General features: G+C 29.2%; 1 protein-coding gene across 1 annotated transcript in view; it reads left to right on the plus strand.

Moving 5' to 3' along the window:
• Window positions 1–4,008: 4,008 nt before the first annotated feature.
• The window catches only part of LOC132949980 (uncharacterized), a 28,349-nt gene continuing 7,279 nt past the window's right edge, over window positions 4,009–25,078 (plus strand). The window contains exons 1-2 of the mRNA XM_061021135.1: window positions 4,009–4,620; window positions 20,463–20,514. Of these exons, the coding sequence (XP_060877118.1) occupies window positions 4,318–4,620; window positions 20,463–20,514 (355 nt within the window). The 5' untranslated portion in view covers window positions 4,009–4,317. The remainder of the gene's footprint in view (window positions 4,621–20,462; window positions 20,515–25,078) is intronic.

Below are 25,078 nucleotides of genomic sequence, written 5' to 3' on the forward strand. Positions count from 1 at the left end.
TTACTATAATTCAGTTTTTACTTTTTAAGTGAGTTATAAGGATTTTTAATTTACGCTATATTATGTACGCATAATTTACTAAAAAATCCACATACAAAGTACAAACACAGATAATATACTTGCCAGTTACCAATTACTATCTAGTTTCATAATACGTCGATTCACTCTAATTCGATATAATTTGCACATTTTCGTGATTTTTGAGTATTTTGTCAAAATTTGAACTTTAAATGCTTATCAAAAAAATATCGACTACCTATGTTTTTCAGCTGCCATTGTAATAATATATTAAAAGTGATGTAGACTATAGTATAGACTGTTTTGACGACAAAATACAATAGTATATATACCGCCTATTATCTATACATACCTAATATATTATCCTACTAGTTACTACCCCGCACTATCATCATATTGAGTAATCGAGTATTGCGCCCTCTATGTTACGCTTTCCAGTTACCATACACACATTGTTTGTCTAGTAGTATACGGTATTAAGGTCTATGGTGGTCACCCATCCGGGGACTAGTGATACCAGCCGATGTTTGCATGCACTCAGTCAGAAATCAGAAGATTTTGTCGTTTTGTGACTGAGGACAACCACCGCGCCACATTAATAAAATTGGCCACTATATGTCTCTATTATTATTGTTTTATATGTTTTACACTTATATTATGTTTACATTAACTTATATTATATGATTTACATTTTATATATAGTTGATATTCGATTTAATTTGTTTTACATTGACTTAAAACGTATAAATAACATTTTCAATAAAAAAAAACAGGTAAGTGGATATCGCTCTGCTGTACAGTAGGTTACAAGTGGGTCAATGTATATAATGGATTGTATTAAACTTGAATTCAATGATATAATATCATTATATAAGAAAAACGATTCTGAGCGAAGATGGTTTATCAGTCTGGATTTTTTAAATGTTTATTATTTATTATAGCCTTTAAGTTGAATTAATATTATAATATTATAATTTTTTATTCGTTGCTACGGTGATAAACAAATCGTTAGAAATTAAAATCCCATTTTAAGCGGTTTTTCGTAATTTGTCAGTAGTTTTTCACGTGGCATTAAATAACTATTGAGAAAATCGAAAAATGACCTGTCTAAAGTACCATCTTGATCCAATTTACTAAAAGATAAGGTACTAATATCTATATTATGTTGAAATCAAAGCACTCCTTCCGGTAAAAATTTTGTATACAGGATATATAAAAAAAAAAAAAAATAAACACCATTGTAAAATCATTAGCTTCCTCGCTCCGCTCAGAATCTAAAATACAGTTTTAACCAAAATTTTTTTTTTCGTTTTTTATGATTAATTTTTCTATGGTCGAAAACTAAAACTCTCTTTTTTGAGTTAGGACGATAACCAAATATGCCCGCTATGACACTTGTCAATTGCAATATATTGTGATTGCACAAAATCGGAACAAGTTTATTAGGTACCTATCTCAAATCTTGTTCTTACATAGTACGTCATTATTAATAGGTACCTATTACCTACTACCTATAGGAAATTAGGAAAAATACTCTTAATTCTTAAATATAGAACCTATTTGATCATAGTACATCATATATATATGTATATATTTTATTTTATTATTAAAATAATTAATAATCATTAATCATTCGAAAAGTATAAAATCGATGTTTGATGTTTAGACCGCGGGGATTTTTTTTCCGATTTATTTATTAATAATTTCACTCTACCTTCCAGGAAGTATTTATGTTAAAATATACAAAGTATAAGAATAGTAGAATATAAAGATAACGCCCCCATTATATTTAGTGTGAAATATCGATATGTTTTAAATTATAGGTATATAATAAGCTAAGGTAGCCTGGTAGGTACCGCCCACGATATATAGAGAAGATGCCTTCTGATACGTCGTTATATTATCGAGTAATAGCCAATATCCGTACACAAAAATAATGTACGATAGTACGATATTTTAAATTTAACATGCAAGTTTACATGCCTATATATACTTAAAATTAAATTTGAATATGGACAGCCCCCTTCTCTCTAATAGACAAACGTAAGTAAGTGTACATTTCCAATTTGTAAACTTATGTTTTTCAAAATTGGTGTTGTTATTTTGCGTGTTATTATTATATAGCTCCCGTGAATTATTATGAGTTATGAGTTTATGACTAAGTGTACCGGTGCGGAAAGACTGTGTTTGCTGGACAGTCACCATTGTTTACCCTCAATATTATAATAGGTAACGTGCACGCAACGAGCGACCGCTCTGTTTAATTACAAAATTCATAATTTATTACGCGCACACAGGCAATTATCACCGTATAGAGGTCGTCTGCGCAGTACCGGTATACATGTATAATATTGCTATCACAATTATAGGAATGCCACAGTAAAATAAAAATGCAAACAAACATCTCTGACTTCAGTACAGTAACTGTCATCATCATTATAATATGTATTCTTATAATATTAATTATCTATTATATAATTACTCTCGAGTCTCGACACATTCACATATAATATAATAATATTCACGCAAAGCAGACATATTTATATACCTAACGATGTTATACATGGACCAGAGAATCTGTTGAATATAATATTATTATAATCTGTATAGGTCCCATAGATCATTTCAATGCAAAGTGTATCATTTTTTCGGTGCTCTAGGACAATGCATTCCAAGTACGTTTGGTTAGGTTAGGTTTCGTGTAACAGATACTTCGAAGGTGAAACTTTAATTTTAAACTGTTCGATGTTTTTCCGTTGTTATATCATTTTGTATAACATTTTCTACAGGACATTTTATTAGTTTTTAGTGCATATATTCATACATTGTATGTGCTTTTATTGTAAATTAGGAAATTCTAAATATTAATTTTAAATTTTAAATAGTTTTTAATTATTTTTCATCCGTACGAAATATCAATAGGTTAGATCATATTATAACATGAAAGCGATTATGTATCTGTCTCCGGCGATTATCGGATGGGGTGTTTTAGGACTCAACCAAATAACAACTTAATTGGTCAGTTGGAGATAACCTAACCTGTTGGAGATACATCGCCATTTCGCTATCGCATTTATTTAGGATATACTGTTTATTTATTGTGCGTGTTTAAGTTTGGTATTTCGTTCTTGAATAATTGAATTACTGTTAGTTTAGATAATATTATACCTATCAAATGTTAAGAATTCTGAAAGTTAAATCATCGTTTTCCTATTGGTTGCGTCCCTATATAAACATATATTTGATTATTTTTCAAAGGCATTTCGGCATTGAAAAATAATTTTGGTTATTTTTAGAGCATTTTTTGTTTGTTTTTAGGGCATTTAAATCCGGATCCTATAATAATCAGTAATTAGGTATATGGCTTTATTAAATTTGCATTATCGTATTTATTCGAGGACACTATATAGGTGCATAAATGCATAAGGCCTGAACACATTTCGCCACAAAAATCAAAATATATGTTTTATTAAAGAAAACATATTATTATTATATGTAGGTACATAGAATATAATGTCTTAAAATAGAATTGGTCTTTAAAAAAAATTGTTTTGACTTATGGCACTGGTGTGTTAATATTTAATTCCAGCATATACCAGCTGAGTAGCACGCAAACAAAATTTCCCTAAAATGATATAGTGTTATATGATTAAAGTAAGCTGTTTTGGCGTTACAGGGGACCTCATATATATTAGCATAATATTATTACATAGGTAGCTGCTCTCTGCTGAATATACATCACGTGCGTATTGCGAAACCTCGCACGCATAACCAGCTGTACAATATTGTAAGGGTCGACCTCACGCAATAAGGGGGTCGTACACGACTCGTTATGACGTTACGTCTGGTCGTCGTCAAACAGGCGCGGGATCGAACCGAGGGAGGAGCCGTGGACCGCAGTGTGACCTGCTACCAAAAGATCGCGAATAGGCTCGACGGAACTACCCCACTAACGGCTGAGCAGCGATTCGAGTTTAAACCGATATCAGTCGCATACGGTTAGCCGAGTAACGGAAAACGGTTTCAGCAAGCGCGTACGGCGTACTCTCGATAACAATAATAAACCCGGAAAACGGTCGAAAAAGTGTTGTCGTTGGCGGGGGATGGGGTAAATTATTGTGTTTACTCGTCGTAACGATACGATTAAACACGTATATCGTGTAACGGCCGTGGTCACACTGTCAAAGTTGTCGGTGGCGCGCAGGGATTGTCGCCGCGCTCTGTGGCCGCGGCTGTGCCCCTCTTGTCGCTTACTCGCTCGCTCGTGACTCATTGCTGCGGCTGCCGGTTGCGCGCGCGATGTGTGACCGGTTGGCCGCTCTGGACGGCCTCGTGCCGCCCGCCGTGATGGCCTGCAGGTCAACGCCGTCGTCCCCTAACGCGTATCGGGCCGTCATCCAACTGCAGCAACTGGAGAAGACCGCGTCCGTGCCAGACCTGCAGCAGAAGAGGCATCATCACGGCGACGGGCCCGCGGCCGATCATCAAGCCGCTCCGGCGTCCGCGTGTCCAGACTCCAAATCCGACGGCTGTCTGACCGAGACCGGACGACGGGCGCCTGTCACCAGCCTGAGCGGCACTTTTCTCACGCCTCCCTGCAAGGTAAGCCGCGCCTTTATTTCGTAATATAATATAATCTGCGGTATCGTGACTATAGAACTTTTTAAGGACGGCGTCACCATAAAATAATATAGTATGGTATACGTGATACGTCTACACTAAATTTATACTGTGATTTGCAGAAAAAATAGTGAAATTATAATTATTAATTAAATTTAAATATAATATTTTTAATTTAAATGTTTGAACCTATACCTATAGGTATTTTTATAGGCATTAAATAGTAGCACCCTGTGAATTTTTAAAACTCTGTGCCTACGCGTTATATTACAATAATACATAATAATATACTGTAATATAGTATAATAATAACAATGGGTGTACGATGTGTCGATGTATGGTAAATGGGGACGTGTCATAATATTATTATCGCTACGTCTCGGGGTGTCATCTCTGAATCCCTCCCGCAACTTAATCTTGTATAATAATTAATAGCTCACTGCGAATTGGGTTATTATTGTTATTATATGCCTCCAACGATTTCCGTCGATTATTTAGCGCCTCGCAGTTCGCACTATGATATAAATTATAATTAAGTATGTCTAAACGTATTAATATATAATTGTAAATATAGGAACAATAGGTAATATTATTGCGGTTTATTGCGGTCATAGATAATGTTATATAATATTATATTATTTACAAATTTACTAACATAATGTCATGGTTTGATTTTCATGCACATGGAAAAATCCGCTGCTTTTATGTGGTGTTTAAACGCTCTTATTAGTCGTAAAGTTCTAGTAGTCTTTCCCGGAAAGTTATGGTGTTATAACATGTTTACTGTGAATAATATGCGTTATATACATAATGGGTACAAATATAGATTAAGATTTATAATTTTTAATATATAAATAAGTATTAATTATACAATATGTAAAGCAGGGAAAATGTTTATTTACGCGAAATAAAAGTATAGTTTTTACATATTTAGATATCATAACGTTATAAATTATAATATTATAATATTATATACTAGCCCATTAATTCATAGAATTATATATAGGTACTTAAATACTTTCCTTTTAATCACGAATTTATTGTTATACAACGAGGATAGTGTTCCCTAACTTATTTATTTATACATATAGATAAGTTGTTTGTTTCTTAAAATGCTAATAGGCACATTAATATTTATGATACAATTTTTTTTAATTACGTGCGTAGATAAATTAAAAAATACCTAACTAATACGCCTAATCAGTAATCATAAATTATTACTTATTCCTATTTTAATTTACGTAATTGTACATATAATATCCTCCGTGGCTCCGTATTCATTATTTAATACTTGTATATTTATAAAGGTTATAATTTTTACCATCAAATTTCGAGATATGGCGATATAATATAGTATCAACCTAATTACCTATAGTTGTATACTTGTATGACTATTGTATGAACTATGAAGAAATAAGTATTCAGTATGATTGTGTGTGAACTAATTATTATAGAATCTACGATTTTTACAATATTCCTTCAAACATTAAATAAAAATAAGTAATTTTAAAGCATCTGTAAAAGTGTCCGATACTAAAAATAAATCTATTATGTATAGATATTATTATATAAATAAAGTTGTATTTATTTTTGGTAATATTGAGGGCGAATATATCTTAATAGTTATTCTTAATTTTCTCAAATAATAAAATATAGTATCTACTAGTCTATAAGTACTTATGTTTATGCTTCCACTAGTTTAGAGAACACTTTTATTTTACCATTACCACTCCATTTATTCTTAATTAAAAAGTCAACCTTTATAATTAAATAAAACAAATTATAATTTTAGATTTTAGCCTTTTTTTCTAAATTTTGCATATGACAATATAATAAAATACATTATATATAGAAATATGTACCTATGTCCTATAGAAATGTAAAAGATATAAATGAAAAAATACAGGTTATTATTAATATAATTTCTCAACAAATCCAATAAAATAAAAAAATAAATTTTTTTTTTGCTATAACTTCACTTTGAACACAATTTAACCTCTAAAGACGGCACCCCTTAGATGGACTCAAAATTTGGCGTCCCGGAAATTGCCCTGCGTCGCCCCCCCCCCCTAAATATGCCACTGATTATTATATTAACAAATAGTGTATATTGTAGGTATAATAAACTGCATGCCTTTTTTTCCGTTCAAAAAGACAAGAAACGGGTAGTAACAGTTTAGCACAATTTATACTGCCACCAGGTTCCTATAAGCTGCATACCTACCCCAAAGACTAACGTCACATACACATTACATACGTATACATAATTTACAATACATTTATTTATATGTTAAACATTTATTTTTACTTACCTTTGTATGTATAGGTATTTATACCTACTAACTACAAATATTTGAACTATTTCATGGTTATCGTATATGGCATGTTGGCATATTGACATACTTTTAGTTATATTTATTTAATTTTAACATTATTTTTCGATATTATGGACATATTTATGATATCGGCATTCAGCAGTAACTCGATTATATTCTTTTGACAACCGTTTGAAATTGATTAGTTTTGGCAGAAAGAATTATTTTATACAAAATGTAACATTTTAATATAATTGATAAATACGCAGACGAAGTTAATGGTTTGATGTTTTATTTTATTATATTGGAGTGTTTAATTTCCTTTTAATGAATCATTGATGATTGTAAAAGTATTTCAAATGTTATTGTATATGCTATATATTGGTATACTAGTATAATAGCATGGCTATAACTCGTCAGTGATTGATGATTATAATAAGGCCAAGGAACTTGTGTATTACATTTATGCACTATATATGTGGTAGGTATACCCACGTGAATGCTAACATTTCTTTATACACAGTATAAACCTTTTAAAAAATATAAATAGATTTTTTAATGAAAATAAAGATAAACAATTTAGATATAGATATACTTAATATTAATTTAATGGATGATTAAAAAAAATCTGTACGGTTATTATACCTAAATTAAAATATTAGGCCATCAATAATGATTAGTTACAGTTGATATGGCTGCAGGTTTTTGTAACACTATATGTTAGGTCTAAATAAAATATAAACCATACCTACAATTATACTGCCATATTGGTTTAATCAAAAAATTATATTTTTTAAATATTGCAGAAACCTAATTGAATAATACTTTTAATGTTTTCAAAGAACAGCGAATCTATAATTGTATATATTTTTAATTGTTTTATCAATATTATAGGTATTATATTTATGTTACGGGCCAAGTAAGAAATCACGGGCAATCATGTAAAAAATGTCTGATTTTAGTGGTCAAAATAGGAAAAAGTATACATTGTCTAGACATTGTGCATAATAACCAAATCAAGGGGGTGGGGTGGCTATACCTAATATTATTATTCATAAGAACGATGGATCATTAATTGACCATTTTACGACTGTTAAAGTTAACAGTGAAAACTAACCATACCCTCCCCCACAGTAACAGGCCAAATTACCTCAGTTATCGAAACCTTGAATAAATAAAAAATAAAAATAATACTGTGCCGCATATATATCCGTTCTTTTGTTAGTAATAATTTGATTCAATTCATATTGCCCAAAGGATTCTGGACAGAGTATCCTAAGTCCTAACCTTACTATATTCCCGAGCGTTATAGAAAATATTGGGTTTTCAATTTACCATTTTCACATAGTCCACACCCATCAACAATGTCCGAACTTCCTAACCATTTTTTCGTTTTATTTATATTAAAATATATAGAGTACCATACAGGCTACAATATACACTATATATTATCTATATTTATAGTTTATACACAAAATATAGGTATACATAGTCAGTTAACAATACTTTTATATTTCTTTCTTTTGTTTATTTTATTAAAATATGAATTGTTAAAATAATTAATTATTGTACCTATATATTATACTCTTGAACCTTGGTTTTTGGAACAACATTAACTATCTTCTAAAAATACCTTTTACAATAATAGTACGGCAATGACTTTTTTGGTCATAGTATAAATAAAAGGAGTTAATGGTATAAATATTTATCTGATAATTTGTGTATCTGCCTTCAGTCAAAAATTATGACCGCAATAATTGATTTTATTTAACAGGAAATTCCAATGATTGGGGTTTGCTTAGATTGAATTGTATACATTAAAATCGTTAACGGTATAATATAATGTATAATTTATATATATACTGTATTAGTGTATATAGAGTTATAGCATATGAAATAAACAAGAAATTCAATTTATTTAAAGGTACTTTTTTATAAGATAAAATATCTGAATAATGAATAATGCATAATATGCTTTTTTATTAGTTTCCTATTCATAAATAAACAATTGCATTTTATAATTTATAAATCATATAAATTCTTACTAAAGACTAATATTTATTTTCCAATATTAACAATTATATATAACCGTTATATTATGAAGTTAAAACTAGACGAATTCGCATCATATGTTCTCTACATGAAAAATGTATCTACCACAGAATACATGAAATCTATTTCATCTATTCTGTGTATCTACCGCAACCGTTTGTTGGCGTTGCATGTTATCTGCATTTTTTTTCTCTCTCTGACTTACGAGCAATATAACAAATTTTATGTTCACAATAATGATAATAATCATAATAATTTCTAAAATTAGAGTGAAATTACCTCTTATAAAATTTAAAGGTAAGATTATTATCTAGGGCATAACATAAGCTTTTTCTTATATTTTAATTTTAAAGCAAGTTATGAGTATTTTAAAATTGAAAATTGTTTGTACAACTTAAAATATTCATACCCTAGATTCTAATTTTTATAAGAAGTCAATTCACCCTAATTTTTAAGTTAAAAATGTTTAGCTTAACGTGATCTGCTGAGCGTACAATTTGCTATGTTATGCATTTGGAAGACATAGATAACGTATGCAGGTGTGGCGCCCTCTTAAAAAATCGAGTTTTTTATTTATATTAACTTGTATTACTGAATAAAGGGTAGTGGGTACAATTTAAATTTTATATTCAAACTTAAAACAAATTTCACCGAATTTAAAGCATAAAAAATCATCAAGTACCTATGTATACTTATACCTATTACAGGTAATCACACTCTTATAGGTGTCGTCTACTGTCGAGTGTATACTTCGTCATTGAGTAGGTCACTGTTAACATAATTATACTCTGTAACGAGGTCTGTAATAGATGTGTTAAATTTGAATTCAATGATAAATTATTGTATACGAAGAAAAATGATTCAGGGTGAAGACTATCAAGTTATGGTAACCTATTATTAGAATAATATTAAAATGTTAAAATGTTAGCAAATTTTCCTATTTTTTTTATGCAATTCTCAATTATTTTAAAAAGTACTGGAAAATTCAAACTTTTTACCGCTAAAGTGCAAACTATATCAATTTTTCTACCAGAAACTACCCCTAAAGTTAAAAATCTAATAATTTTTTCTTCTATAAAAAATGTCTTCAGACTTAAAAATAAAAACACATCATTATAAAATAAATACATTCATCGCTCTACTCAGAATCTAAAATATTCACTATTCGGAGTGAAGTTTAAATTAAATTATCAACTAACTTAATCTAAAATGTATAAGCTAAAACGAAACCCTTGAACAGCTTGAACTATACATGGTTTATATTATTAGATTATTATTAAAGCTGTATGCCTGTGTCCCAGTTAAAACAAAGGCATAAAAAAAATGACCAACACCAAATAAATGTCATAACAAAATGATCTTATTTAAAACTAAATATAATGCTTCTACGGATAATTTATTTGATATTTAAAAAGTACTATAAACTTGTATTTTCTATATAAAAATAATTAGACTTCTAGGTTAAATTATAGTGTGGTTTGCAGTACTCTGTTTTAATAGTGGTTAAAGAATTATTTTTACTAAACATTTAATTTAATAGTCAAAAATAAAAATTACACCATTATATAACTAATGTTTAGAAAATTATTATATTTTACAATTATTTGATATTTTGTGTATATACTTATAAATGAATCAAATATGTACATTTTTTTATTGAAATATAATTGTAGTGATTCAGTATTCACAATAATTATTTGTTTTTATATTTCTATATTAGCTACTTACAGGAAACAATAATTTAAAAAGAAAATAGTTTTGTCGGAAATAAAAATCAAACCTTTTTTAATGTAGGAGAAAATGAATATAATTTTCTCGACGAGTGCACTCCGATTATTAATTGTGTTGTTACTTGTTATTATTCATTGTGATTTCTATTGAAATAAACAAACTAATATTATTTACAAATAATGAGCTTACTACTAAGCCTAGTCCTTAGTGTAATGTTTCATTTTTAATCTGTTTATTAAAGTGATTAATACAAAATTATACTATGATACATTTTTTTAGTTAGCTTTGACCCTTTGCCACTGCAGCTGGGGGCTATATATTTTCATAATTTGCATTGTATACAAAATAATTTTATTTTTAAATATACAATGATTATGTTCAGAATAACTCTTAAATTTAAAATCGAATTTAATTTAATTTTTAAAATAATAATTAATAAAATATAATATTGTAGTCGCAACCAAATATTTGTTAATGTCTTATAATTTCTTCATATTGTAATTTTTTTTATAATAATGCAAATTTAATTGATTATTTGTTGTTTATAATTTATAACTTATATAATATCTATTATTCATTAAATAATGTATTAGATAAAAAAAATATGTAATTTAGAATATTTACTGTTTTTTTTTGTAAGAAATAAATATAATAATAAAAATTATTATTATTAATTTTGTCTAAAAACGCTGATCATAAAATTTTTGACTCAAACCAATGTACCCAGTTGAATATATTGTCCTTAATATTCCTATAATAATTGATACAATAATTTGTGTATAGTTAAGATTGTGAGCGGAATAATTATTGTTTTGGTTTTACAATTGTGTGTGTTTTTTCTTCTGTGTCTGATGTCATATTTTAAGTGCAATAAAATGTATTTCAATCTTCAACTTTGAGTATGATTTCTAGTAGCAAATCGTATTTATTTGTAATCGAGGAAAAATCATCAAATTTTTTATAATTATCAAAATAATCGGGAAAATTAAAAAAAAAATGAAATATACGAAAAAAATGGAAATTTGTACTCAATAACCTAAGCGATTTGGTTTACTTATTGATACATCATACATATTTTATTTGAAATGTTTGCATTTTTGTAGTTATTTTTCGATTTATATTAATGAGAGTCTTGTTTCTAAAGAAAGTCTCTAAAAATGTAATGTGTACATCGTTCATAAAACATTCTGTTTTCCTTAAAGTGTATAAATAAATATTGAAAATACATACCTAATTAATTTTTTTTTAATTGTGAAGTTCAATTTTTTATATGATTTGTCAAAAGCACGTTTTTATAGTTGTTAAAATTATTTATAGTTGACAATTTACGATTTATCTTCAAACGATTTTTGTTATTCTGTTGTTATTACTTATTTAAAATGTATTAACATCGTAGAAACTTGAAACATTCCACTATTTTTAAATTGCTTTAATTTTTCATTTAATCTTTATACTATATATACATGATGCGATTTTCAACATATTTAGACTAGTCTTATATTTATATATCGAACCTAGTCACACCGTTCTGTATGGAAGTTCGGTATTGACTTATAAGTTAATTACATTAATAATAGATGTATTGAGCAAAAAATAGTCCAACCTAATTACAGTCAGACTATATTCGACTTCAAATAACCAAATAATCCAAATTGTCGGGTCAAAATTCGGATGGACTATCGCGGTCACATTTATTCCAAATGTATCATGTAAATGTATATAATTACCAATACATTTTACTATTTTAGACATATTTCAATATTTGTATACTAAAATAGAAAAACAAATTACTGATAGTAATATAAATAAATTATAAAATATCTTTCGAAATTGAGGCTAAATATACTGTCTTCGCTCAAAATAATTGTTTTTCATGTAGGTAAGGTATAAGTATAAATGCATAGTGAATAATCTTTAAACTCAAATTTTATCACTTCCAAATTTCAATATCCATTTCAGTATGCAGGCTATTTTAATGACGAGGTACAGTGGCGTGTAACATAGGGTCCTAGTGTTGCTCAAGCAACACCTTAAATATGGGTGGGTGGGTATTGATAGAAGAAAAATATGAAATTTTATAGGTCGGTATAACAGAGTTATGAGGGGTAGGTCACCTAAAATTATTTGAGCAACAGCAATTTTTTTATGATACATGCTACTGACGAGGTACACCAAAATCCTACTTTACAGCAGAGAACTTTCCCGATTGTTATTTTTATAAGGTACTGTTATCAGTTATCACTTATCACTTATTATCACTAAATGATTAATTATTGAGTGTACCTTTATGTTTTTCAAATTATTGAAATTATCAATATTAATATCTCGGTTACAAATTGTCTTCATGACTTATTTATTAATTATTAATACCTACACTTATTTTTATCTAGTTATTTATACAGTCACTAAATGACGTCTATAGAATCCAAAACCAATAACGATTTATTATATCAGTTTTTTTTTAAATTGCAATAATAATTTAAAACCATATTTCATTTTCAAAATAATTACAATTATAAACATTACCTAGCTATATTTATGGTTATTTGAAAAATAAATGAAAGGTTAATTTTGCATTTATTTACGATACTACATGCTACATTATCACGAGTTACTAATGCTGCAAATGTGTGGAACTGTGGAGAATGGAGATCGATCTTTTTGTGGGACGTGGGTGGTATTAAATGTTGTTGAATTCGTATAAAATTCTTTGATGATTCAAAAACAGCCCTTCTGGGTTAAATGAAACGGATTCAGATAGATTTGTATTTTTGTTGAACCACAAAAACAACGTCAAAGCCCGATAATATAATTATTATAGCATAAAGTACTATGATAAAAAAATCGAAAAAATAAAACATAATAATATTATGTAATATAATTAGCGTTCGTCGAACAAACAATATTTTCGCCAAAATCGCGGTCGGTATATAGACGCCTACCGTCTTCACGATTCGTCTTTATTAATATTAAACCAACAGTCATTGTACCCTGTGGGTAGTAGATGAGTAATGACGTAGCACATGCAGTGTCACATCTATAATAAAGTTCCGCGTACAGTGTACACAGTATTATTTTCGTTCTATAAACGAACGAAATCTTGACACGCCGCCGCTGTTGTGGGCGCGTCTGTGCGGCTCGACTTGGTGCACGCTCGGTACTGTCGAGGTCGCCGGCGTCGTCGGTGAGCGCCGAGCGGCGGCGTGGGAATTCGGCGAAAAGGGATGACTGACACACATAATAAAATAATGTTATATACATTATGTGAAAGAGTGGCGGGCGGGCGGGCGGGAGCGCGTTTCCTGGGCGCACCACTTGCCGTCCCTTTCAAGGTCGCCCCCACCGGCTGGTCTCCCGCCGCCGTCGCCGACCGCTCAACACCGACGCACGGATATTATCGTCGCAGTTTCCCGCAAACGGTCGGCAGATGGCACAGTGATCGTTCAGTTCTCGTGTCGTCCGGTCGCGTACTGCCGTCCTGCTGCTCTCCGTCATCCACTCGGCGTCTCAGTCGTCGATCCCCCGTTTACCTCCTTTACCGAAGTGTGCATTCGCCGACGGCACGCATTCGACAAGTCACCGGACAGACGATTGCTCCACTCGCCGTAGCACCGACGTTCTCGTCGTTTCGAAATATCCCAATCGCTGCAGCCACCCCTCAAGTCCAGAGAAAACGGCGGTGAATTTGTACCCCCGGACCAACCACCGGCGTGATATTGTTATTGTTGTGATTATCCACGGACCAGTGTGCATAAACCGGTTTTCACTCGTTAAATAACAGAATTCCACGACGCACACCGCTCGCCACACTTGGGGGGCAGGTGTAATCACAACAATTCGTAAGTAAATATTATACGTCTATACAAAATAATTCCACGATATTAATATATCTTTATGATGTACCTCTAAGGGCCCGTATTGCAATAGTTTAATCGGAGATCGACTATTGTAATACGGATTACGGGCCCTAAAAAACGTGTAGGTGTATCCTACTCCAAATATGTTGCCAAGTATTATTGTTGTTGTGAGACGGTGAAAAAAAAATTTCGAAAACTGTTATGACGACCGTTTCGATGTCGTGTAGATTATGATATTGCACACGGACGAATAAATAGTAAATACAATACCTTATCCGTCTGTAGTCCGTTTGATCTTATAACCTGTACCGCGTGGAAACAAGTGATGATCAGGAAAACCGAATGTCCTTATGAGGTCTTACGTAATCGTTGGGATAATGAAAATAATAATCGTTATAGTGTTTAAAAATACATTTATTTCTAATCTAAATTCCTTGAATTCCATACACCATAGTTCCGCAGTACCTATTATAGTCCCATAGTAATATTTCAAACTGTTTTTTTTATCTCAAACGTGAGTATTATTGTTTGTCGTCTTATTATTGTCGTGACTCTGATGTACCTCTACCCACACGTATTATTGTTACATTAGAACACTTCAAAATATATAATATTTAATTGTTCGTAATCGAAATGACTAATGGGTGTTAATTGTTTTTACGACGTCGGCGGTTCATGGTGGCAAGGCTAGTGGGAATAATAGAGGTAGGTAGGTAATGAGCCTTTTTTTCCGCATGGTATAAAATAACAAACATGTCTACCTATTTTCTTATTGTTTGAAATTTGAATAGCGCATTTTTAAATATTACAGTATGTAGAAATAGGTATCAACCTTTTCATTTTCGACCTTTTAGAAAATTATTTGGTCTTCGTCCTTAAGTATTTGCAACAGTACCTACACTAAATTATTGCCGAAACAATTATGTGCCCTTTACTCCGTACGACATGTTTCGACTTCTTACACCACGATAACCTTTTTTTAATTGACCAACGATAATCATTATTATTACCACCCTATAGTCGTTATAGTATACTCTAAATTCTAATAATAAAACACTATATTGTTATTTGTTATATAATATGTAGGGAGTATAATATGGCATTATGTCGCAGTGATCGTTTGGATAAGTTTTTTTTCATGTCTCGGATATCATGGCATTTTATCTGCTAGTCGCTAGAACAATTATGTATCATATACTGCGGGAGCTTGTTTGTTTTTATATACGGTTCAAGTGATGTTTTATGTTTACTTATGTTGAAAACATGTGGGTGTGACTTCGATAATACACAGCAACCTTGAAAAACCTTTAAAATTGCATCGTAATAATTATGGGAAACACATTTCAAAACGTATTTGCCATAGGAGTAAGTGAGTAACTACTCTCACGAGTCGCACGGGACCCGTGTACCAGCTAATTTTTATTCCTGTTTGGTTTATTGTGAACATTCAAAATTCCGTAATCAATGACATTTAAATGTAATTTTTTTATATTTAATTGATTATACTTCATTGGACATTACAACTTAATGTTTTATTTATATTTACAACGTATTAGGAGATAGGTACTAGGTATACAGCAATCGCAATGGTAAGTTTTTTAAATGTCTATGATCATCCATTCATCATTAATATATTGTTCATTTTTCATACCTACTTATTACTGTGTAAAATCATTAAATTAGTTTTTAATTTGAATACTTTATTAAATAATTTTCATTTGGGTATCCGGTTAGATATTCGATACCATGATTTTCTGTCTTGTCCAACACATGCGCTACATAGGATTTTAGACGTGTTCTTTGTCAAACGTACCGATTGATATGGTGAAGCTATAAGAATTTTGGAAACAGATATGCATTTGTCGTCAAGTCTAGGTACTTGAGATAAACTTTCTTACATTATTGATTTTTTGATTTTAACTTCTTCATTATATTTGAAATATGACAATATTTTATTATACCTATCGATTTTAGGAATTTTGGGGGATGATATCAAATATGTAAGAAAGTCGATCTCAAGTAGTCTTAACGACAAATTCAAATCTGTTTTTAGAATTCTTATCGCTTATTCGCTTCATTAGATCAATAGGTACGTTTGGCAAAAAACACAGCGTCTAAAATCTATGTCGCGCATGTGTTATAGAAAAAGACAGAACATCACAGTATCGAATCCCCCTAATGTAATTTAATAATATTGATATTATGTTGAAACGCCCATGTCAAAAATTTGATTTTCTATTCTTTAAGTTATACATTTATACCTACTTTAGTTGTAATAATTTATAATTAAATTTTAGATATTGACACAAAAAAAAAAATACATAAGTATCCGATAAAACGAGTTTTTTTAAATTAAATTAAGTAGGTTTCTACAATCTACAGTGTATATACACTATAATTTTGTTTTTTAGAAATCTGAGTTATTAACTATTAACTCTAATATGTATTCAATATAGATTTAATGTTATTACTTATTAGTTTATTACACCTGTCACTTAGTAGGATCTGTGGGATGGATGTATTATGTATCAGGTATCTAATAATTCTAAAAAATATTTTTATTTATATCATTTTTACAAGTATTGTTATACATAATATTACTTGTATATCATTATTCATTATTTATCCCTATTTATTATCGTTTCAAACAAGCCGGTAAAATGGTTAAGTATTGCCGGTAGCCGGTTACGTATTAAATCAGATAAAACCATTTTTTTACCTCTTGAAATGAACACATTTTTACCCTTTTTTTCAACATAACATCTCCATTGACCATTAATACGTAGGTATATTACTTTATGTATTGGTGTATGAGCATTATGATTGGCCGTTGTACATTTTATGGAAGCTGTCTGAATCGTTTGGCGTTTTTTTGTTATATATAGATGTATTTAATCTACGTAATACACTTAAAATATTAGATCATATTTGTAAAATTTGGCAACAAGAAACAAAATTGAAAAAAATTAAATTAATTCAATGTACAGAATCGTATGATGAAAAAGGTGATACCTATAAGCACCGAACCGCAATCGTATCCTACCCAAACCCAAATAATTATGGTTGTATTGTCTTGTATTATATTAATCTCGATATTAATATACTTTTTCATACGAAATATATACCTATATATTATGGTAGTATTGGTAGTATATCAGTCGTGTTACATAATACTATTAAACGTGCGTGGTAAAAAATAAGTGTCATCTGACCATTTTTTAATAATAAATAATTTAGTTACATATTTAGAAGTATATTGCAAGCGAGATTGCAAGTGATTATGAATGTATATACGATCGTTATCTAATCTTCGTGAGTAGTAAATAATTCGCTGCATATGCACGAACATAATATTATATTATTATTATAATTTTAATATCCGGTTTTTCTCCCCTACTACATTACTGTTACTTTTGTTATTGAACTTATCACTACAGGCAACGGATGTTATGGTTTTTTCCCCTTCATCACGTGTGATTTTGTTTAGAACTAGATGCGTAAAAAAACTTCAATCTGTAATGAAACGGGTTTCAGACAATAAAAAGTGTTTTAGTCTTGCGTATATGGAGTTTGCCCCTCTTCTATTTTTTTATTCACTATTTACAATTTAATCTCTTGCCCTGAATGGTATACGCGTTAAAACCCGGATGGACCGGTACTATCAAATAACGTTCAACTGACAACTTTCAAATATTAAATTTGTATAATATATTATAATATGTTAAAAGAAATTATCTCTTACATTACCTAATCAATATCATACTATATTGTATCTGCAACACTCTTAATTTAATAATGTCATTAATTGTCAATATAAAATTGTATGTATTTTGTATTATTATTATTATTATTATTATTATTATGATATTGCCTTTATATGGCTATACTATATGTGTATATTATGCTCAAGTTCCTTTTTAATAACATTGATATCCCATACTCAATCCTAAACGCGTGTTTCTAAATATGTAAATTCTATGGAATATGTTTTATTAAGTGTACATGTAAATCCATCATGAAGAGGGCTAAAATTTGCTAGTGGGGGTGAATAGCACTTCAGAATTTATTTTTATATTTTAAAATATTTTAAAAACATTTAGCAATTTAATATTTTATATAGCAAAATAAAAATTATTAACTTTTATACTCAATGAAAGTTTTTTATTTGTTAGTTAAATTAGTTATATTCTTCCAATTAAAAATGTTAAACCAAACGTATTGTTGTGTATTAGAAAATTATTAAAAACAGGTAAATTGATTAATTTAATATTTATTCCTTTATAAATATACAGTGATTATTTATTTATTTAGATGTATTACAGATATATAGGTCTGTAAATAAATAAATGACAATCCATACAAACTTATATTACTCTATGATAGTTATTTTCTCGTAAGAATTGACAGATAACAAAATTATCTCATTAAAAAATAACGTTATAATAATGCAATAAATTGCAAGCTAATACACATTTTATGTTTTCGTTATTTAATTTACAGTTTTGAATAATTAGTGGTATATCAATAGAAAGTAATAATATTATAATTGCTTTTTTCCTACTAAGCAATTATCTGCATAGTACATTTGAAAGATTATAATGTACATGAACACTTATCAATATCGTTCATAATTTTATTATTTATGTTGTTTTTAAGGAAATAATACTGTTTGCCAATGTTATGACATCAGAGTCAAGTAGACTTCAATCAAAAAAGGAATAAAATTTAAAAATTGTATTATATTTAAAAGATATCTGCTATCACTGCTATCCTGAATACATTCCTTGAAAACACCAACCCCCAAACAAAAAACAAAAAATAATAATAATAATAATACAAAATTTGGCATAGCATATATAAATCTGGTATATACTTTTGATTAATAATTATTTAGTCCCTTTAAGTCACGGAATATATAATATGTAGGCGATTCCTCCATAAATGTGTATTTTTATTATGATATTTTGTAAATTGAACAACAAAATGTAATTTAAAGACTGTATTTTATTAGTTATAACTTCTTATTTAAATATTTTTATGCATACCTCTTACAAAATTATAAACCGTATGTGTTAAGTAATATATTGTTTTTATGATTTCAACAATCAACAATCATATGATTAAATTTTAATTAATTTAGTTCATACCCATATGTTTTTTTTTTTTTTTTTTAATTGATCTTGAAGCCCGGCAACTATGGCCATTAGCTGTTTGTTTTTAGGGAAGGAATTGTAGGTTAGTAAAGACGTGTGTTTTGGTTTGGTAGATTTTTTAGTGGGCATCCCCGTAGGTATCTACCATGCTCGGGTGGGGGATGGTGGCACTTATCTCCGGACACCGTGACATGCCCGAAGAAAATGCCGCCCGCGGCCAGATTCGAACCGGCGTCAGTGTGTGTCGCAACCGACGCCTTAATCCGCTCGGCCACTCCGTGCCCCTCATAAAAATTAAAATGGTTATAAAAATGTATTTAACACAAAACAATCATCTGACAATAGTTAATCTACTTTAATGAACTCACATTTATTACAAAATAATTAATTTCATTAATATTTTATTACCTATTACCTATTATAAATATATAATAAACAATCGTCTAGTATTTAAGACCCCACGGTCCACGTAGATTAATGCATGTAATTTAAAAATAAAAATAAGTAATATTTATTATTTTTAATGTGTTATACCATGGTTACTACTGAAATATCAAACTAAATTATTACATTAAATCAAAATGAATAAACTAATAAAATTACATTTATAAATAACATTTTTTAAAAACCCAAAACATTTTATGAAAACAATGACACATTGGGTATGTTTTAATTTAAACCAAATGAGTTTTTTCATGAATATATTTTTTTTTCAGGCAGATAACAAGACTCTCGATGGGCAAAAACATCAACTCAATCAATTAAACAGTAAGTAAACAAAAAACTATATCTATAATTATTAACTTATTAGTATTATTTATACTTTATTAAGTTAAAATATAGAGACAGTAAATTGTTTAAGTCAGAGTAATTTTTATAGTTCGATTGAAAAACCGGAAAAAGCGCTCTGCTGTATTTAAAAGATTTCGAGCTTATCTTATGAATAGGGTAGACATTCTGATGAACGTATTAAATTTAAATTCAATGGTAATTTATTCATACAGAATTCGATTCTAAAAGCAGACACAGTCGGTGTTTAGTGTAACAATTTGATTAATTTTTGTCTAAAAAATAATTGACCAATTTTTGTGATTTTAATGAAATTTTTATTGTTCAGACGCTTATAAAAAAAATACATTTAATATTTAAATTAAAGCATCTTTTTTCTATAAATTGACACTCTTTAGACACTCGAAAAATATCATTATAACATTTATAACTATTACAGTATTTACATTCATTGGTTATTTGGTTCGATCAGAATCTAAAATTGTAATTGAAATTGATTTAATTCTTTAGTTTTCAAATAAATTATTGGCCTGTAGTGAAATACAGTGGTATATATTTTTAGATAAAGGCTAGATAACTTTGGGTACGAAAAAATGAATTGATTTAATTAGGTAATCGAACCTTTTCGTTTGCATTGTTAAAAAATTACCGCAACTCAAATTTCCCCCGATAAATCTTTCGCGACCCACGTGGCTTAACTTTTCAAAAAGTAGTTATGAAAAACAAAATTTGTTTATTACTTTTATTAGGTATTTATTATTTTATAGGTTAATCAATATATTTTTATAAAATAATGTTCTTTAATAATGAGGCGTATTAATACCCGTCGTAATAAATAAATATACGACGAATTATTATTTATTATCCACGTAATAAGGTACTATATTACTATAATAATATAAGTATATTTAATAACATAATAATATATTTAATAATTATATTTACCTAATATTAATTTAATATTCATTTCTTGGAATCTATACTATTCAAAAAAATGTTTACGACCCACCAAAAATTGATTGACGACCTACAGTTCGAGAAACGCTGCTCTAATTTATACTGTTTTGACGTGTGTAAAATTGTGATATTTGATTACAGATTTACTTTGCAAATAAAATTATCGAAAAGCAAATAAATGGTACGAATAATATACATTTCATTGCGTATTTAATGCAATAACCATTGGGTTTTTGAATCAATAAATAAAAAATATTTTATTATTCTATTCAGTCATTTAATAACTGTTATTACCTATCGAATTAATTAATTCATAATGGTTACTAACCGTAGCGGTGTTATGTTATTAACCACTATACCTACCTATTTTATTCTACACTGTATAGTGTATTAAATTACATTCTCGTTGAGATTATATTTTCATAAACGTCCTTCGTCCATTTATACTTTATAGTAGGTATTTAGGTATTAATTATTAAAATTATTCAATGCATTTTAGTTTTAGTTATGAATGATGTTCATATAATTATAAATTTATGTAGGTATCCGCCAATATTTTCAGTGAGGTCGTTAAATATTTAAATATTTTTTTAAGACAAAAATAATAACTATTGATATAGTTATTGACTTACAATTCCGTATACAGTGTGGAGTAGTTATACATCTAATCTAAGATTAATCTTGAAACAAATTATATTAATATTATATTTAAATATTCACAAATTATTGTAAACCCAAAACACCTACACTCTACGCTATTATAGTTTAGTTACTAAACTTTAGTAACGGATTTTAATCCAAGACAGTAACCAACTTTCATATTCTTCTATAAACATATATTATGATTTACGACACCATCACTAAACCATACGGGTTTTTTTTTTATATCGTTACAGTTTTATCTCGATTCTCGAGAGTGTGTTTAGTTTTGTTTTTTTACTTGTATACCACACGATTACTTGTCAACTTAGTTGTAAATTATTTTTTTATATTATAATATTCCTATATGAATATAATATGCTATATTATAGATCCCTATAAATTATAATATATTGTATAATAATAATATTATACTAAAATAATATCTCTAAACATATATATTATAATGCCGTATTTTTTTTTGTAATACATATAATATAATAAACATAATACGAGTAGGTAATCTATCCCATGAAAATGCAATGTCCACTGCTGCCGAGGGTTATATTTTTAAATTAATTTAAGATATAATTTTTTGTTCTATGATTCATATGACAAGAGTTCATATTAATTTATTCTCCTTTGTTGGTTTACAAATAATGTCTGAAATAATGACACATGTTTAAGATATTTATTATTTGTAAACAAAAAAACATTGATAAATGATAATTTCAAAAAAAAAAAAAACGAAGAACAATAAAATTCTTCACAAAAAATCTCAAGCACATATTATGTATTTTAAATATTATTAGTTTTTTATATATAATAATCGTGTTGATGATAATCGTGGTCCAAGTGAAAGACTTTCCAATCGACTTGTTTATATTATTTTATACAAATAAACGTACAATAGAAACGTGAGTTATGCATAAAGTCTATTGCATTTGCTCGTCTGGGTGTCGGATGAATGAATGTGTTTCAGAGTTTCTCGTACTTTTTTTCCGCTAATACAATGAGGTAGAACTCTATTTTTATTCATTAATACAATTTCATATAGTATGAATCGGATCATTATAATATTATATAGTATGCCAATCGATTTAGTTTCCGGTTTCTCTGCGTGTAATTCATCGGTGAATCGTAAACGGAACCCATTTGTTGCGCCGATTTATTTCGTTGCCCCTTGTATATAGGATATATTATATATATTTACACGTATAATAGGTAGATAATATATAATATATATTTACTTATTTATAATATATTATATAGATAGATCTTATACCATACATATATATATATATATTATATACATATTATAATAGACGTGCCGAACAATGAAAAATCTACAATATAGGTACAATAATGTAAACACGTTATCTTTGACACTAGGACGGGGCCGCAATTGTAGGTCACTCGGACGATCGTGACCGACTTGTGTCCGTGCCACTATAATGATATTGTGCGCGACCAACGCGTACGCGATCTAACAAACGTTTATTTCATGAAAAAAAATGAATAGATACCGCGGCGGTGTTTAGTTGCGTATCGTAGGTTGCGATTGCGGCGTATTATAAAATAATATTAATATATATATTGTAGTGCCATCGCAAATTGAATAATATCAACACGTGAGAATCGCACGTACGCGTTTGAAACAATGACCGAGACGAATGATATGATCGATTGCGGGTTGTGACGAGCGTATACCGCAGTCGTGTTGTATTCGTGAGAAAACTTCCTGTATATAGTACTATCACAGAATGTAATAATTGATAGTATTTTGTGTTCGAAAGGCATTATACGCACGTCGTAGGTAGGCAACCTATGTATTAATTGGATTTAAGAAGAACGGGTTTCTTGACCTCGCGCGCTCTGACCCCTAGGTCGTTCCAAGGCCGGGGGGATGTCAACTTTAATGGCGATTGGCGGTTATTACGACGCGTATTCCCTTTTGCAGGAGACGACGACGTGTATATAATACATTGTAATACTTGCTTTCTACTATAATAAACATTATATTAAATCAGCAATATCGGTATTATTATTTATTGCGTGTGGTGGTGCTGAACACTGCAGCTCGCATGTTGACGTAGACGTTTTATTCCCCGGAAACACGTGAGTGAAATTCGCGTAAATATGGTATATTCACAAAATATACGTAGGTACAGCGAAATGTGTATTATATTCGTTTGCATTAACTATTGGTATACACATCTTAGACTCGGGTAGAATGAATAACGACATTACGACGATAGTTTCGTTTATCGGTAGATTCATTATCCACTGCAGTCAAACAATACCATATACACAACACAATAACTTTGGCTATTTTTTCAATGACATTTCGTACTGCCTAGTTTTAAACTTAAAAGCCACCGATACTTACCAGCCTTTAAAACTGGACCCAGTGTGATGCGGAAAAATATCCCCCTTTAAAGTTCAAGCGTAAACATTCAGATTGAGACATTGAGTGTACAGTATACTAATTAGAATGTTTGTAGAAAAGGAATTATTATTAAGTTAATAGATATACATGTTTGTATACAAGTGGATGTGTAATGTGTGTAGTTAAAAAAGTGAAAATATTTTTAAAATTTGAAATTTCATACACACTAAACTAATTATATTACCATATGTCCATATTATATTTAATCATGTATTTATATTTATTTATTTATTGTATACTCAACGGGCTATATGGCAATGCTATAATATTACAAAATGTAATATATTACCTATGGCATTATGCAACGTAATCTATTCAAACTAAAGATACATAATAATAAACTAATTTAAAGATAAATTTATGAATTCAATTATTCAACTATAGGATATTTTGTCGTACTTTATATAAAGCTGATTTAAACAATATAAACAATATAATATAATACCACTAACATAATCATAATATATACTTTCGCAATAAATTAAAATTTCTGATTTT

This window comes from Metopolophium dirhodum, chromosome 8, assembly GCF_019925205.1.
Source record: "Metopolophium dirhodum isolate CAU chromosome 8, ASM1992520v1, whole genome shotgun sequence".
In the NCBI taxonomy this organism is placed as follows: domain Eukaryota; kingdom Metazoa; phylum Arthropoda; class Insecta; order Hemiptera; family Aphididae; genus Metopolophium; species Metopolophium dirhodum.